Here is a 12,085-nt window from a genome sequence, read left to right on the forward strand (position 1 = left end):
ATGTCTGAGACCCCCTTGTGCAGGGACGTCCTTATTAAAGGTCTGTGTCATGGAACTCACATGGCTCAACCCTTCAAGGAGGAAGATGGCATCTAGATGGGCAAGGCCAGTGGTGTAGGGTCCCAGAGCCAGAGAGGGAGAGAGCCAAGGTGTCTGACTCCTGGGCTCAGCAGGAGCCCCTGGGTCCCGCGGCAGGGGAGAGTGCAGGCCCGGGCACATCGGTGCCTCTGAGGGCTCGAGCCTGCAGATCCACCTGCTTCCCCTTCCGGGATGCCCGGACCCAAGTTCTACTCAGGGCAGCTTCCCCTCCGGCAAAGGGCAGCTCTGGTCTCCCATTGCCCTGAGGCTGCGCAGCAAAACCTCTCATTCCTGTGTGGCGGGAGCCCCCTGCTGCCCACATCGAGAAGTGGCGGGCCGGCAGGGAGGTGAGCAGAGACCACCTGGGGGAAACTTGAGGGGCCTGGGTCAGCAAGTCCCAGCCCACTGGTCCTTCCCGATTGTGATGTGGCCCTCTCCTGCCTGTCCACCTCTCTGGAAAAACCCCCACCGACAGCAGCGCCAGCTTTCTCCCAGTTCCCTATGTCTCTACACACCTGCACTTGTCAAGGCTGAGGCCCAGAGGGCCTTTGGAGACGGTTTCATTCTAAGCAGAAATTATCGTGTACCTGCTGTGTGCCTGGCACCGAGCAGGGACAGTCTGGCCTGGGAGGAGTTCACAGTCAGGTGTGTGTGTGTTGGGGGGGGTGTGCAGCAGACACAAAGTGAGCTTACTGCAAGGTCAGATGTGTGTCTGTCCCCCAACCCAGTTGGCAACGAACACTCACGCACAGCTCCTCTGAGAAGCCTCTCTGCCTAGCCCAGCCCTCCACTGGCCCGTGTCCCCGGCCATAGCAGCACGGGTTGGTCTAGGTTGTCTCTGCCCCTCCACACTGGGTCCCCCCAAGCAGCACCCAGCTTCTTTTGAGGGCCATGGCTTTATCTCCATCATCTTTGGATGCCCGGTTGCAGGCATGGACCCTGGTACATGGTAGGTGCTGGGGGCGGAGCAAAGAACGTAGGGAGAAATTGACCAGTTCAGCCCCTTCCCTCTTCAAGGAGCAACTCGATGGTGGAATCTCAGGCAGGGGGCGGGTGCGAAGGGCATGGGAGACACTTCAGTGCCCAACACATCCAGAGGGGCTGCCTAGAACCCTGGAATTCAGGATCACCCGATTGTAAACCCCGTGTGGGCTTGCCCCCAGCCCCCCCGTGCCTGGAACACTGACGCTATTTAAACATTATGGAAAGTACCGATAAGTGAAGGTTACTGAATTCCAGCTCAGGAACCCCCCTCCCTCTGCAGTGACTGCTGGTGTCTCCCTGTGCTGAGGCAGGCTGGACATCTGCTTCCTGATGCCATCGCCCACTCTCTCTTTGGCCAGCACTGCCTGTTGGGAAGTTCTTTTGCCTTTTCCTGACCTTGGCGGGGCCACTGCACCCCTGCCCTGCTCTGAGGGGACCTCTGTCACAAATCCAGCCTCTGGGGACATCTGTGTGGGTGGCAGCCGTGCTGCCCTGAGGACGAGGGTCTAGGGCCCTCTGAGGGCCGACTTTTCCCTGTCTGGCCCTCCTGCCTTCAGCTGGGAAAGGAACGAGGGGCATCAAGGTCGGCAGGTGTGGTCACAGAGAGGACGGACCCCCTCCCCAGACGGATCATGAGCTTTATTCTGTCTTCGGAATGAGTCCCAGGACAGCCACTCATGCCTGGGAAATCACGGCTTCAGCCCTCTCAGTGATGACAGAGGCAGGTGAAGACCAGAGAGGGAAGGGGGTTGTGGCAGAGGCCACACAGCCAGCGTGTGCCAGTGGCGGGTGAGGACCTCGGAGCCCGTGCTCCTCACAGCCCAGTCCTCCTTCCCTGACCTCTCACTGCCCTTTCAGGGGTCAAAGGAGGTGGCAGCTTTGCCATCCAGTTCCCAGGCTGCCATGGGGTCTGTGGAAGTCCTCAGATGTCCGCCAAGGCCCCCCTGCAGATGCCCAACTCAGACCCTCTTCAGCACCATATCATTACCAGGCACTCGCACACCTCCAGAGATGGGGATCTCACTACTCAAAAGACAGCTCCTCCGGACTCCACGAAAGGTGTGCGCGTGTCAGTGGGGGCGGAGGGGAAGAGAGACTGTCTTCCCTCCCCTGGGCAATGCGCCTTGCTCAGGCTGGCGGTGGGGCAGAGGCGATGGCATCTCCTGCTTTCCTGCCAGGGAACTTCCCTCCAGAGACTCCCCTGGGACCCGTGCAAGGGGGTGAAAAGAGCTTCTCAGAAGGAGCCTGTTCACGGAATCCTCCTCCAGACTGGGCCTCCCTGGAGGCGGAGCTGCCTGCCTATGTGCGGGGAAGTCAGCTCCACTCTTGGCGGCGCTACCGTGGGTCTCAGATGCCAGGACCCCGCTGGGGCAGCCCCTCACAGGATCCCTGCTCAGGGCTGGGACTCTGCCCCAAGCTTCTATGTCCCTCAGTGGCGTGGGCACTGCCTTCAGGCAGCCCTCCTGGTAACCACAGTTCACAAGGCTCTCTCTTCTTAGCTTCTTGGCTGTACCATCAGCCCTGTTTGAAGACATCTGTCTGGGATGCTCTCTGCCATTTTCTTGAGGAGTCCCACTTGTCCCTCCTCCAAAATGGACATCTTTGTGATTGGAGCCCCCTCTGCTCTTGGCTTGCCAGCAGCCTTCGGTCAGAGTCTCTCCAGCTCAGGCGACAAGAACAGCCATCTCCAGCCAGATCGTTGGGAGGATCCACTATAATCTTGTCCTTCTACCTGAAGGAAGTGGTCCCTGAGGAGGAAGGCGGCAGCTGGGGCACTGCTGGGACCTGTCCCACGGCTGTTACCATCACTGGGGTGGGGGTGGGGTACAGACACAGAAGGGGCTGAGAAGTTTCTATCCAAACCCCCAGTGTCTTGAGAACCAGAGGACTGTGACTTGGCAGAGGACACACGGCAAGCCGGAGATGTTGCTGGGACAGAGACTGCGGGTGCTGGGTCCAATGTTCCTGGTCCAGTGCTCCTGGCAACTCCCGGCGGTCCTGTCTGTCTATGGGTCTGAGCTCTGTGTGTGTCCCTCAGGCAGGGATGGCCAAGCCCCAGCTGAAGACAGGGGAGGGGCTGGTTGAGAACCCCCTTGAGCAGAAGAAGAAGGCATTGCCATGGCCAAGGGCAGGAAGCCCTCAGGATCCCCACGGCTCCTCCTCCCTCGAGGGCCGACAGCATTTCAGAGTACAGGAGATGTTTCACCGAAGAGGAAATTGAGGCCCAAAGGGAAGACAGGGTGCTGGGTTCTGGGGCAGGTGCCTCGTTAGCTGCTGTCCTTGCTCCTTGTTGCAGTGACGTGGGGCAGGGGGGTGGGGGCCTTCCAGGGCTTCCCACCCATCCTCCTGAGCCTTGCCCCCTACCCTGTTCCTGGTAGCTCAAAGTCATGGGGGCGGGGGTGAAGTCTGTGGGCCAGGAAAGGGTGCCCTGTGGAGGGACGTATGTCTCCAGGAACCACAGGTCACGGGGTTCCCGCGACGCCTGCTCCCCTGCACCACCTCCTAGGTCGCTCAGTGCTTGCTGGCAATCTTCTTCTTCCGAGCAGAGACCAGGTCATAGAAGGGCACTCGGGTGATGCTGGCTCTGAAATGAGAGCAAGTGAGGGAACAGCAGGGCTGAGCTGGCTGCCGGCGGGCTCTCAGCGCCCCGGGCTTGTAGAAGGGGGTGGGTCTCCTGGGGACAGGATGGCCTGCCCTGCTGCGGGAGAAGGGCCTGATGGCCCCACCAAGGACCAGGCCCTAGTGAGTCAGCCCTGCCCGGAGTCCCACGGGCAAGGCGGGAGAGGGTCAGGCTGAGAATGGACAGCCTCGGGAATTCTGCCCCCCAAGTTCTTTGGACCCCATTTCAGACTCCCAGAGGAGGTGGAAGGAGCCCAAGTGGGACCAGCAGACCTGTTGCCCACCCACTGGCTGTGTGGCAGAGCAGGTCCCTCCCCTGTGGGGGCTGGGGGAGGTGGTCAGGGCCTCCTCTGTGAAATGGAGGCCCAAGTGGGTCCTACTGGGCTGCTTCACAGGACTTTAGCATGGCTCGAGGGCATAGACCCCACAAGTCCCCGGGACACAGCCCCCGGCCCAGCGACCACTCTGGTGTCTTCCTCTGGCCGAGGGGACCCACCGTCTCCCACGTCTCCCCATTGGCCTCTACCCCTCACCTGCCTCCCTTCCACCTGTCCCTCCACTGTCCGTCTTGGAACCTCGAAATCAGCCCCTACACCATGCCTTCTTCACCTGGCCACACCCCTTCTCTGTGTCCGGTGCCCCCAGGAGAAACCCACACGAGTTGCCATGGCAACCAAGGTCTTGCTATTCCACGCAGCCTGGCCTCCCACTGCCCGGTCCCCGCAGAGCCACGTGCCCCATCCCCCATACTGCCCGGCACCAGCACCCCCAGGACTCCGGGCTGCTGTCCAGGAGGCCACCCATTGACCTGCCCCCTGTCTTCCCCAGCACTGGTCCTTTCCCCTACAGAGCCTTTCCCTCCATCTCCACCAGGTCTTTCCAGGCTCCCTCCGGATCCTGGTGCTAACGAGAGCACCATTCGAGAGCACTGACCACGTGCCAGGCACCCGGCAAAGAGATTTTCGTGCAACATCTTGTGGGATCGTCCCCCTACTCCATGACCTCCCTCCCCTGTGTCCCCGGGGCCTGGCTGCGGAAGCTGGGTGGAAGATCTTGTATGCCGGAGACAGGAGGGAGATTCCGGATTAGGCCCTTTTACAGACAAGGAGACAAAGCCCAGAGAGAAGCAGGGGCCCCCGGAAGGGACAGAAGGCCCAGACAGCCCTCACCGGATGGCCTCGATCCACTGGTCACGCTCCTCTGCGCTGGAGGCCGAGATTCGATACGACTCGTGCTTGCCCTCTACCACCTTGCCCTCGCCGTCCGTCTTACACGCCTTGATCTTCTGGCCCCGGCAGCTGGGGTTGTAGAGCTCCAGGCAGAACTGCGGGGAGGTGGCTGGGTGAGGGCCAGGCAGGGCAGTTGGGCCAGGCTTTCCGGGGTGTTCAGCGAGGACCATCCACTTGGGGCTTGGACAGACAGCGAGATACACCCCACCCGGGGCTGGCTTCCCGTGCCAGGCCAGGGGGCCAGAGCTGCTCCTTCTCACGTTGAGAACTCACTATGTGCCAGGCTCCACCTAAGTCCACCATTTCCCCTAAAACCCCCAGCTCAGTGCCTGGGAAACGGAGGCTCAGGAAGGAGCAGAGATTTACTCGAGGATGTCAGCTAGTGTCAGAAGCAGGCTCCGAGAGACAATGAAACCATCCCTTTTTGATGCCATAGACCTGCCCCCAGGATCCATGGCCTCGGGAGGGAACCTGAGGCAACCCCAAACCCCACCGGGGGCCTCCTGGAGGGCTCAGGCCAGCCGCCCTCCCCTCCCACCTGGGGTTCAGAAAATCCCCCAGCGGCTGGGGCTCTCAGGACCCCGCTGCGCCACCTACTGGCTTCTTGGGGTCGTCCACCTTCTGCACGGAGAGGTTCTCCAGAGGTATGATTCCCCGGGGCTCCTTGTCCTGCAGGAGGGGCGGGGGAAGGCCAGGATCAGCAAATGCAGCCTTGACACCCAGGGCAGGGAGTGAACTTGCGGGGCTCCCCAAACTCATAGAGGAGCACACGCATCTTCCCAGATTCTGTCCAGCCCTGGGGTGGGGGTGGGGGTGGGGGGAGCAACGCTTGGAGAGCCTGGGCTGAGAGTTAGGAGGCTGGACTGTAAGCTTGGTCTGGCCTTGGCTCAGTTTCCCCCTCTGAAATGGGTGCAGAGAGGGGTGAATGATCTCAAAGGGGTCCCATGCTCTGTGAGTGGACCGCTTAGTGGGAGTTTGGGAGGAGGGGGAGGGGCAGGCTCAGGAGACCCCCACTCACCGTGGTGAACTCAAAGTAGTAGAGACAGTTGTCCGTCAGGATGAACCAGCGCCGTTTCCATGTCTTCACGCGGCCTCCTGCAAGAAGCCAATGGTGCAGTCAGCCGGACTTCCTCTCCCTGCTCCTCCACGGACACGTCCTTCCATGGGAACGGGGCCTGGAGAGCTTTCCTCTGTCCCCTCCCCTTAAACCTCCCAAACCCCAGCTCACCACACTTTCCCCCAGACCCATCGCTTTGTTTTTCAAATACCCCAGTGGCACTCATCACTCCAGGCTAGCCCTGGCCACTTGACTTGGCATTCAAGGCTCCTCCGTGATCAGGCCCCAGGACCAGTGGCTGCCCTTCCCCCTCAGTTCATCCCTTGGCCTACTCCCTGACTGGCACCGGGCTGAAGCATTTCATCTTTCGCTTGCCAGACAATGTCTTAGATGTTTTTAGAAATAGTTGCTTATTAATCCCTAGAACCACCTATCAGGAGGACCTGTAATTAAGCCCATTTTACAGATGAAGAGGCCAAGGCACAGGGAGGCTCAATCGTGGGCTCAAAGTCCTGCAGCAGAGCTCAGATTCAAGCCTGGTGTCCTAGCTCCAGAGTCCAAGTGCTTGGCCATTTTGCCACACATTGAACCCTCTTGGTGACTATGATTTCCATTTCAGTGGTGGAAACCGAGGCTGAGGAACCTGACCACTGGCACATGCGTGGAGGAGCTGGGATCTGTGACTCAGAGTCTCCCTAGGGCTGGGAGGGGTCCGCGGGGCAAGAAAAGATTCCCTGTGGTCTGCAGAAGGCCTGGAATCCGGGTATGGGAACATGGAGGGCTTGGGCAGGCATCCACCAGCCCGGGTCTCTGCTCCAACACGAGGGGTCTGTCCTTACCTGCCTCCAAACGCCACTGTCCCTGGCTGGGCTGTCTCTGCTGGGGACGCACCCGGGAGTGTGCCTGGGGCCAGGGGCTGGGCCCTACCAGGTTCGGCAGCCTGTCTGGGCTGCAGCAGCCGCCCCCTCAACCCTCACCTGCGGCTCCTCTCTGCGGGTTAGAGGTCCTTCCAGCCTCCTCGTCATGCTGAAGGGAAGCTCCCCTGAGCCACATCCTGTCCCACTTCCTCCCCCATCCTTCAGGGACACCCAACCCTCTGCGCACCCACTTGTTGGCTGTGTGGCCTCAGACAGGTCTCCTAACCTCTCTGGGCGTGGCTTCCTCAGAAGCCCTCCAGGAAGAGAGACCAGCGTGTAGTTGAAGTGTCCAGGGGTCTGCTGGCCTCTCACCTCCTCTTCCTGCTCGTCCTCCCCCACCCCCCACAGTCCCAGGACAGACAGATGGAGGGAGGGGGCAGGTGGATGGCTGGGGGGCTGGGTTCCCTGACTACACCGCGGAGGCTTCATGTCAATGTGTGCATGCGTCTGGTGTGTGCCTGAGTGTGCCTGCCACATGCCCGAGTGTGCCCGAGCGTGCCGAGTGTGCGCCTCACCCAGTTTGAGCAGCCAGCCCTCGCGGTCGGGGTTGAAGAAGGTCTGAGTGAGGTCATTACCGTCATCCTCAGGGATGGAGAACGGTTCGCTCTTGATGCTGTCGAAGAGGTTCTGTCCGCAGAGAAGGGAGGCAAAGAGCAGGCTGTGATGTCCATCCCAGTCCGGAGCCTGGACCCTGCCGGGCCCCTGTGGCCTGGAAATTCTACCCGCTTCCCCCAGGTGGCTGGGGCCCCTAAACGCCATTGCCTGCCAGGTCTCCCCACCCGGGGCTCTGGGGCCAGAGCAGCAAGCGTGGAGGCTGCTCCTTAGAGAGATCGGGCCCAGCTGCCTCGCCCGTGCCTGTCTGCTTGCCGGGCTGGGTCTTTCCCACTGGGTGGGCTGCTCCCGCAGGGCACACTGGGGTGTCACAACCCCCAGGACTTCCCCAGGGCCTGGCCTCAAGCCAAATGGCCACTCTTTACCAACCAGGCGGTTAATGGTCCCCTCCCCCCACTCCCCCAGCATCCCCACCCTGGCCCCCATTGCAGACAAGGACACTCAGCTGGGACCTGCAGACCCCCACATGTTCACCTGTGCGTGCACACATATAAATGCTCAGACACACTCGCATACAACTGAGGGGACAGCAGCCAAGGGCAGGGCCTGCTTAGGTATCATCCAAGAGGGCAGAGGGCCCCCTTTTTTCTTAGCTGCTATAGCGGAGACTTCCAGGTGTACCTTGGTTAGAGGGACACAGAGGAGCAACCAAAGGGTTGGAGTTCGACTGCCCCTGTCGGGAGGCTCGGCCCAAGGACACACTTAAGGTGGGATGCCCAGCTTGGCTCTCAAGGGCAGGGACCTGGTGGGAGTTCCCCAAAAACAGATTTCAGTTCTCCATGCAGGACCTTCTAGCAGCTAGAGCTGCTGGAATATGGATGGAGCAACCTGGTAGGATAATGAGTTCCTCGTCACTAGAGGTATGCAAGCCAGGGCTGAGACCTCCCCATGGGGGAGTTGTGGAAGTCTGCAGTGGATCTTCTCAGTGTGTTTTGAACTTGTGTTCTATGATCAACCTGCCCTATTTCCAAATGTTTGGAAAAACATTCTCGACTATTTCTGTTTATTAAAACCAGACACAGTGCCGGATCTCCATCTCGAAGATAATTAAATCACTTCCTTCTGTTGCCTTTGTGTATGCTGCTGTTCTGATGGTTTCCTTGAGATTTTAAATGAAAAATTTGATAAGTACTGTCTGATTCCCCTAAAGTTTTAGAAATGGTGTTTTCTGGTTTTTAAAATGTCTTTGCTGACCCGATAGTTCTGAGGTTATAATCCTGCCAGAAACAGCTTTTTCTAGGCTTGATGGAGGTGGCTCTGGACTGTCCCCAGAGTCCTTGGCTCAGCCTGGCTGTGCTGGTGGGCGTAGGGAGGAGCAGGGACCATCTGCCCTTTTTTGGAACCTCCGCACCCTTAGAGCAGCTGGGCAGCCCTGTCGCCCCTCCTGCCCAGGCCCAGCCCTGGGAATTTATTTGAGCGGTGCTGGCTGATCGAACAAAGGCCAGTGGCAGAAAAGGCCTTTTCAGCAAAGCTGTCAGCACAAACATTTGGGAGGCCCAGGACCAAGCAGGGGGCCAGACAGAGGGGCCTCATCCTCCTTGTGTGATACCCACAAGGGGCCCCTGGCAGCTTCTGCGGGTGGCCTGTCAGCTTGCACATTCTGCCCCCGCAGAGGAAACGGCTCGGTTTATCTACTGTTCCAGCACCTTGTAAACACCAGCCCTCCCCCATACGTAAACACCCCTGCGCGGCAGGGGCGGCCACCAGACCTGGCTGGATAGACCTGATTACTGCCCCCTTCCAGAGGCTCTGCTGGCTTGTCTCTTCTCTCTCTGCCCCTGGCTTTCCTCTGGAGCCTCCCCTGCCCAGACACACTCTGTCCAGGTTGTTGAGGCGGGTTGATACCCTTCTCCCACCCCAGGCTCCAGGAAGGAGGGACTGACTCTGATCTGGCCACGGTGACTGGTTTTTTAGGGATGACATGTGACCCAAGCCAGCCAATAACCCTTAATTCTGGGACTTTAGTTTTAACTGCTAAGCCAGAACGAACACTGAAGCTGCCTGGGCCCTCTCTGCCAACTCTGCCGCAACTTGAAGAGAGGCTGTTTAGGAGGGAATCTAGCATAGAGGAGAAGGCTGCCGAGAGATGGGGAGACCAGACTGAGTCCTGACCTCACTGAGCACCTGGATCTAGCCGAGCCTGAAGCTGACAGATCTGAAGCCAAATCGATCCCCGATGTTTTCCATTACATGAATTGAGATTCCTTTAGCCAGGAAGCAACTGGTAGCTGGGTAGCACAGCCAAGTCCTTCATGCCCAAATCCTGCCTTCTGGTCTCTGCAGAAGGAAGGGCCCTGGAGTCAGAGAGACATGGGTTCGAATCTGATGTCCTCACAAACGATGAGAACCCTGGCCAGCTACCACTCTTGGAGGTCGGTTTTCTTTGCTATAAACTGGGAAGGGTGCCCACCGCTTAAGGGTGTCAGGAGAAGTTAATGAGAACATAGATGGACCAGAACTAGGCCTGGTATATGGTCCGTTCTAATGGGGACGGAGATGTTTGGACAAAGACCCAGGAGTTCCAGGGCTGCCCACAGCAGAAGATGCCCTGAACCGGGAGATTGTTCCCCTGCGTGAGCCTCAGTTTCTCCACCTGTAACACCAGAGGCTGGAGAGCCTTCCCTCTTGGCCTCTCTCCTTCTTCCCCTCTCCCACCTAAGCTCCCTCTCTGGGCAGCTCTCTCAGGGGAGTGGCCCCCTTCTTGGCATTTCCTGGGTACCTGCTGTGGGCCAGGAGCTTGAAGTGTATTAACCCTGCTTCTCAGGAGAGCCACGCGAGGGCACCACCATCTGCCCACTTTGCGGACGAAGAAACTGAGGCTTCCACTCAAGGTCACATCGCCATAAAGGGCAGAGCTGGCATTGGATCTCCTATCCTCTGAGTCCACACCCTGAGTCTCTTAGGCATTCTGCTTCAGCCTATCAGGATAGCCAGGGCAAGACGTGCTACTGTCGCCTGTCCCCCGCCTCCCATAGCGCACCCCTCTGAAGCCTTGCCCAGCTTAAAAGCATTCTGTGTCTTCAGCAGGGCCCAAGCTTCTGGACCATGATGGGGTACTCCTTCCACAAAGTGGCAGACTTTGACTATTTGACGGTGATCAAAAGGTGAGTTCTTGCTTTTATACATAGGGAAGATGAGGCGCAGAGAGAAGGCAGGCAGATGCCCCCAAACCGCACAGCACCCGGGCTTCCCACCAGCCCCTCCACCCTGGAATTTTGCAGTAAAAACCCCTGAACAGCGAGGACCAGGCTTTTGTGGTTCCCTTTGCGTGGCTCCTTTGTGTGGATTCCCTTGTGTGGTTTCCCTTTTTTAATCCAGGGAAGCCTCTGGATTCATTAGCGACTGGAACGACTCAAGCACTTGGGCTAAATACCTTACATTTCTACACAAATCCCACGAGCTGGGAGCTCAGAGAGGTCAAGCCACTTACCAAATGTCACACAACCAGAGAGTAGGGGAGCAGGGACCTGGATGAGGCTGTGACTCCAACGCTGCTCTTTCTCTTCCTCCCCCCTCCCCTCTGTGCTTGCTTCTCTTGGCTGCCGAGGAGGATAATAAACCCTTCCAGACCTCCCAGGCAGAGTGTGAAGCTAAATTGAGGTACTAGACCCTTAAGCCCTAGGAGGAGAAACTTACAAGCTCTGTACAGATGTAGCGCATTGTTATTAACAAAAGGCTTGAATTGGGAAAAATGCCAAAGGAGGTGCTCAAGAAGGCTCTAGGGGGGCGGTTGGGGGGCTGAGGCAATAATGCTGGCATGTCATTAACTCATTATCTGCCAGACCAGGTGCGCCCAACCTCCTGCCAGTGGTACCACAATGAGATGACTTACCGATTCCCAAATGCCTTTGAGATTTCAGGCATTTTACTAAGCGCTGGGGTTTTAAAGTTATTATTAATTCTTCTTCATCGTGACCTAAGCCACCATTTAGAACCTATGCTCTGTACCTGGCAGGGGCTCTGGCCTTTACATCTTTACAAATTGCTACTCCCAGTAGCTGGGTGACGCAGGCATCATTATCCTGGTTGAAAGAATGGTGGCTTGGAGGGGGGCGGTGGTGAGTCATTCCCCAAGGTCATGGGGGAGACGGGATTTGACTTGAGCTCAAACCAGCTCTCAAGGACTCATCCTGGTTGGGGTCCCCACCCACCCCTGCCCTCATGATAAACTTTCCCCTTTGAGGACCGAGGAGGGTGGTGGGCTAAGGGCATGGTAGTTCTTAAACAAGGAGGGGCACCCAAGTCCTTCCAAACCCAGGCTTCGCCCCAGACTTGGCAGGGTGCCAAGCTGGGAGAGAGGATTGCACCTTCTCCTCACCTCCTGCCAGGCTGTCACCAGGAGGCAACGGGAACTTTATTGAGCTCTGGGGCATCCTTGGTCCTGGAAATTAGCTGTCAGTTCATTTTTGCTGCAGCAGGCTCTGAAGCTCACTTCTGTGTTTATGGCATGGTTGTTTCCTGCACCGTGTTGCCCATAGTTCCCTGGCAAACCCCTGAGGCTGTCATTTGAAGCCTCCTTCCGAGGGGCTCCGGCCCCACCTTGCCACCTGTCCCTGTGCATTCACACCCACAATCCCAGCCAGCCCCTC

General features: G+C 58.4%; 1 protein-coding gene across 1 annotated transcript in view; it reads right to left on the minus strand.

Moving 5' to 3' along the window:
• Window positions 1–1,686: 1,686 nt before the first annotated feature.
• Window positions 1,687–12,085, minus strand: part of CYTH4 (cytohesin 4) — a 29,645-nt gene continuing 19,246 nt past the window's right edge. Inside the window, exons 9-13 of the mRNA XM_082740207.1 lie at window positions 7,400–7,511; window positions 5,929–6,005; window positions 5,508–5,579; window positions 4,851–5,005; window positions 1,687–3,646 (exon numbers count right to left, since the gene is read on the minus strand). Coding sequence (XP_082596333.1) covers window positions 3,574–3,646; window positions 4,851–5,005; window positions 5,508–5,579; window positions 5,929–6,005; window positions 7,400–7,511 — 489 coding nt within the window. The 3' untranslated portion in view covers window positions 1,687–3,573. The remainder of the gene's footprint in view (window positions 3,647–4,850; window positions 5,006–5,507; window positions 5,580–5,928; window positions 6,006–7,399; window positions 7,512–12,085) is intronic.

Source organism: Mustela nivalis, assembly GCF_964662115.1.
Source record: "Mustela nivalis genome assembly, chromosome: 7".
NCBI classification, from domain to species: domain Eukaryota; kingdom Metazoa; phylum Chordata; class Mammalia; order Carnivora; family Mustelidae; genus Mustela; species Mustela nivalis.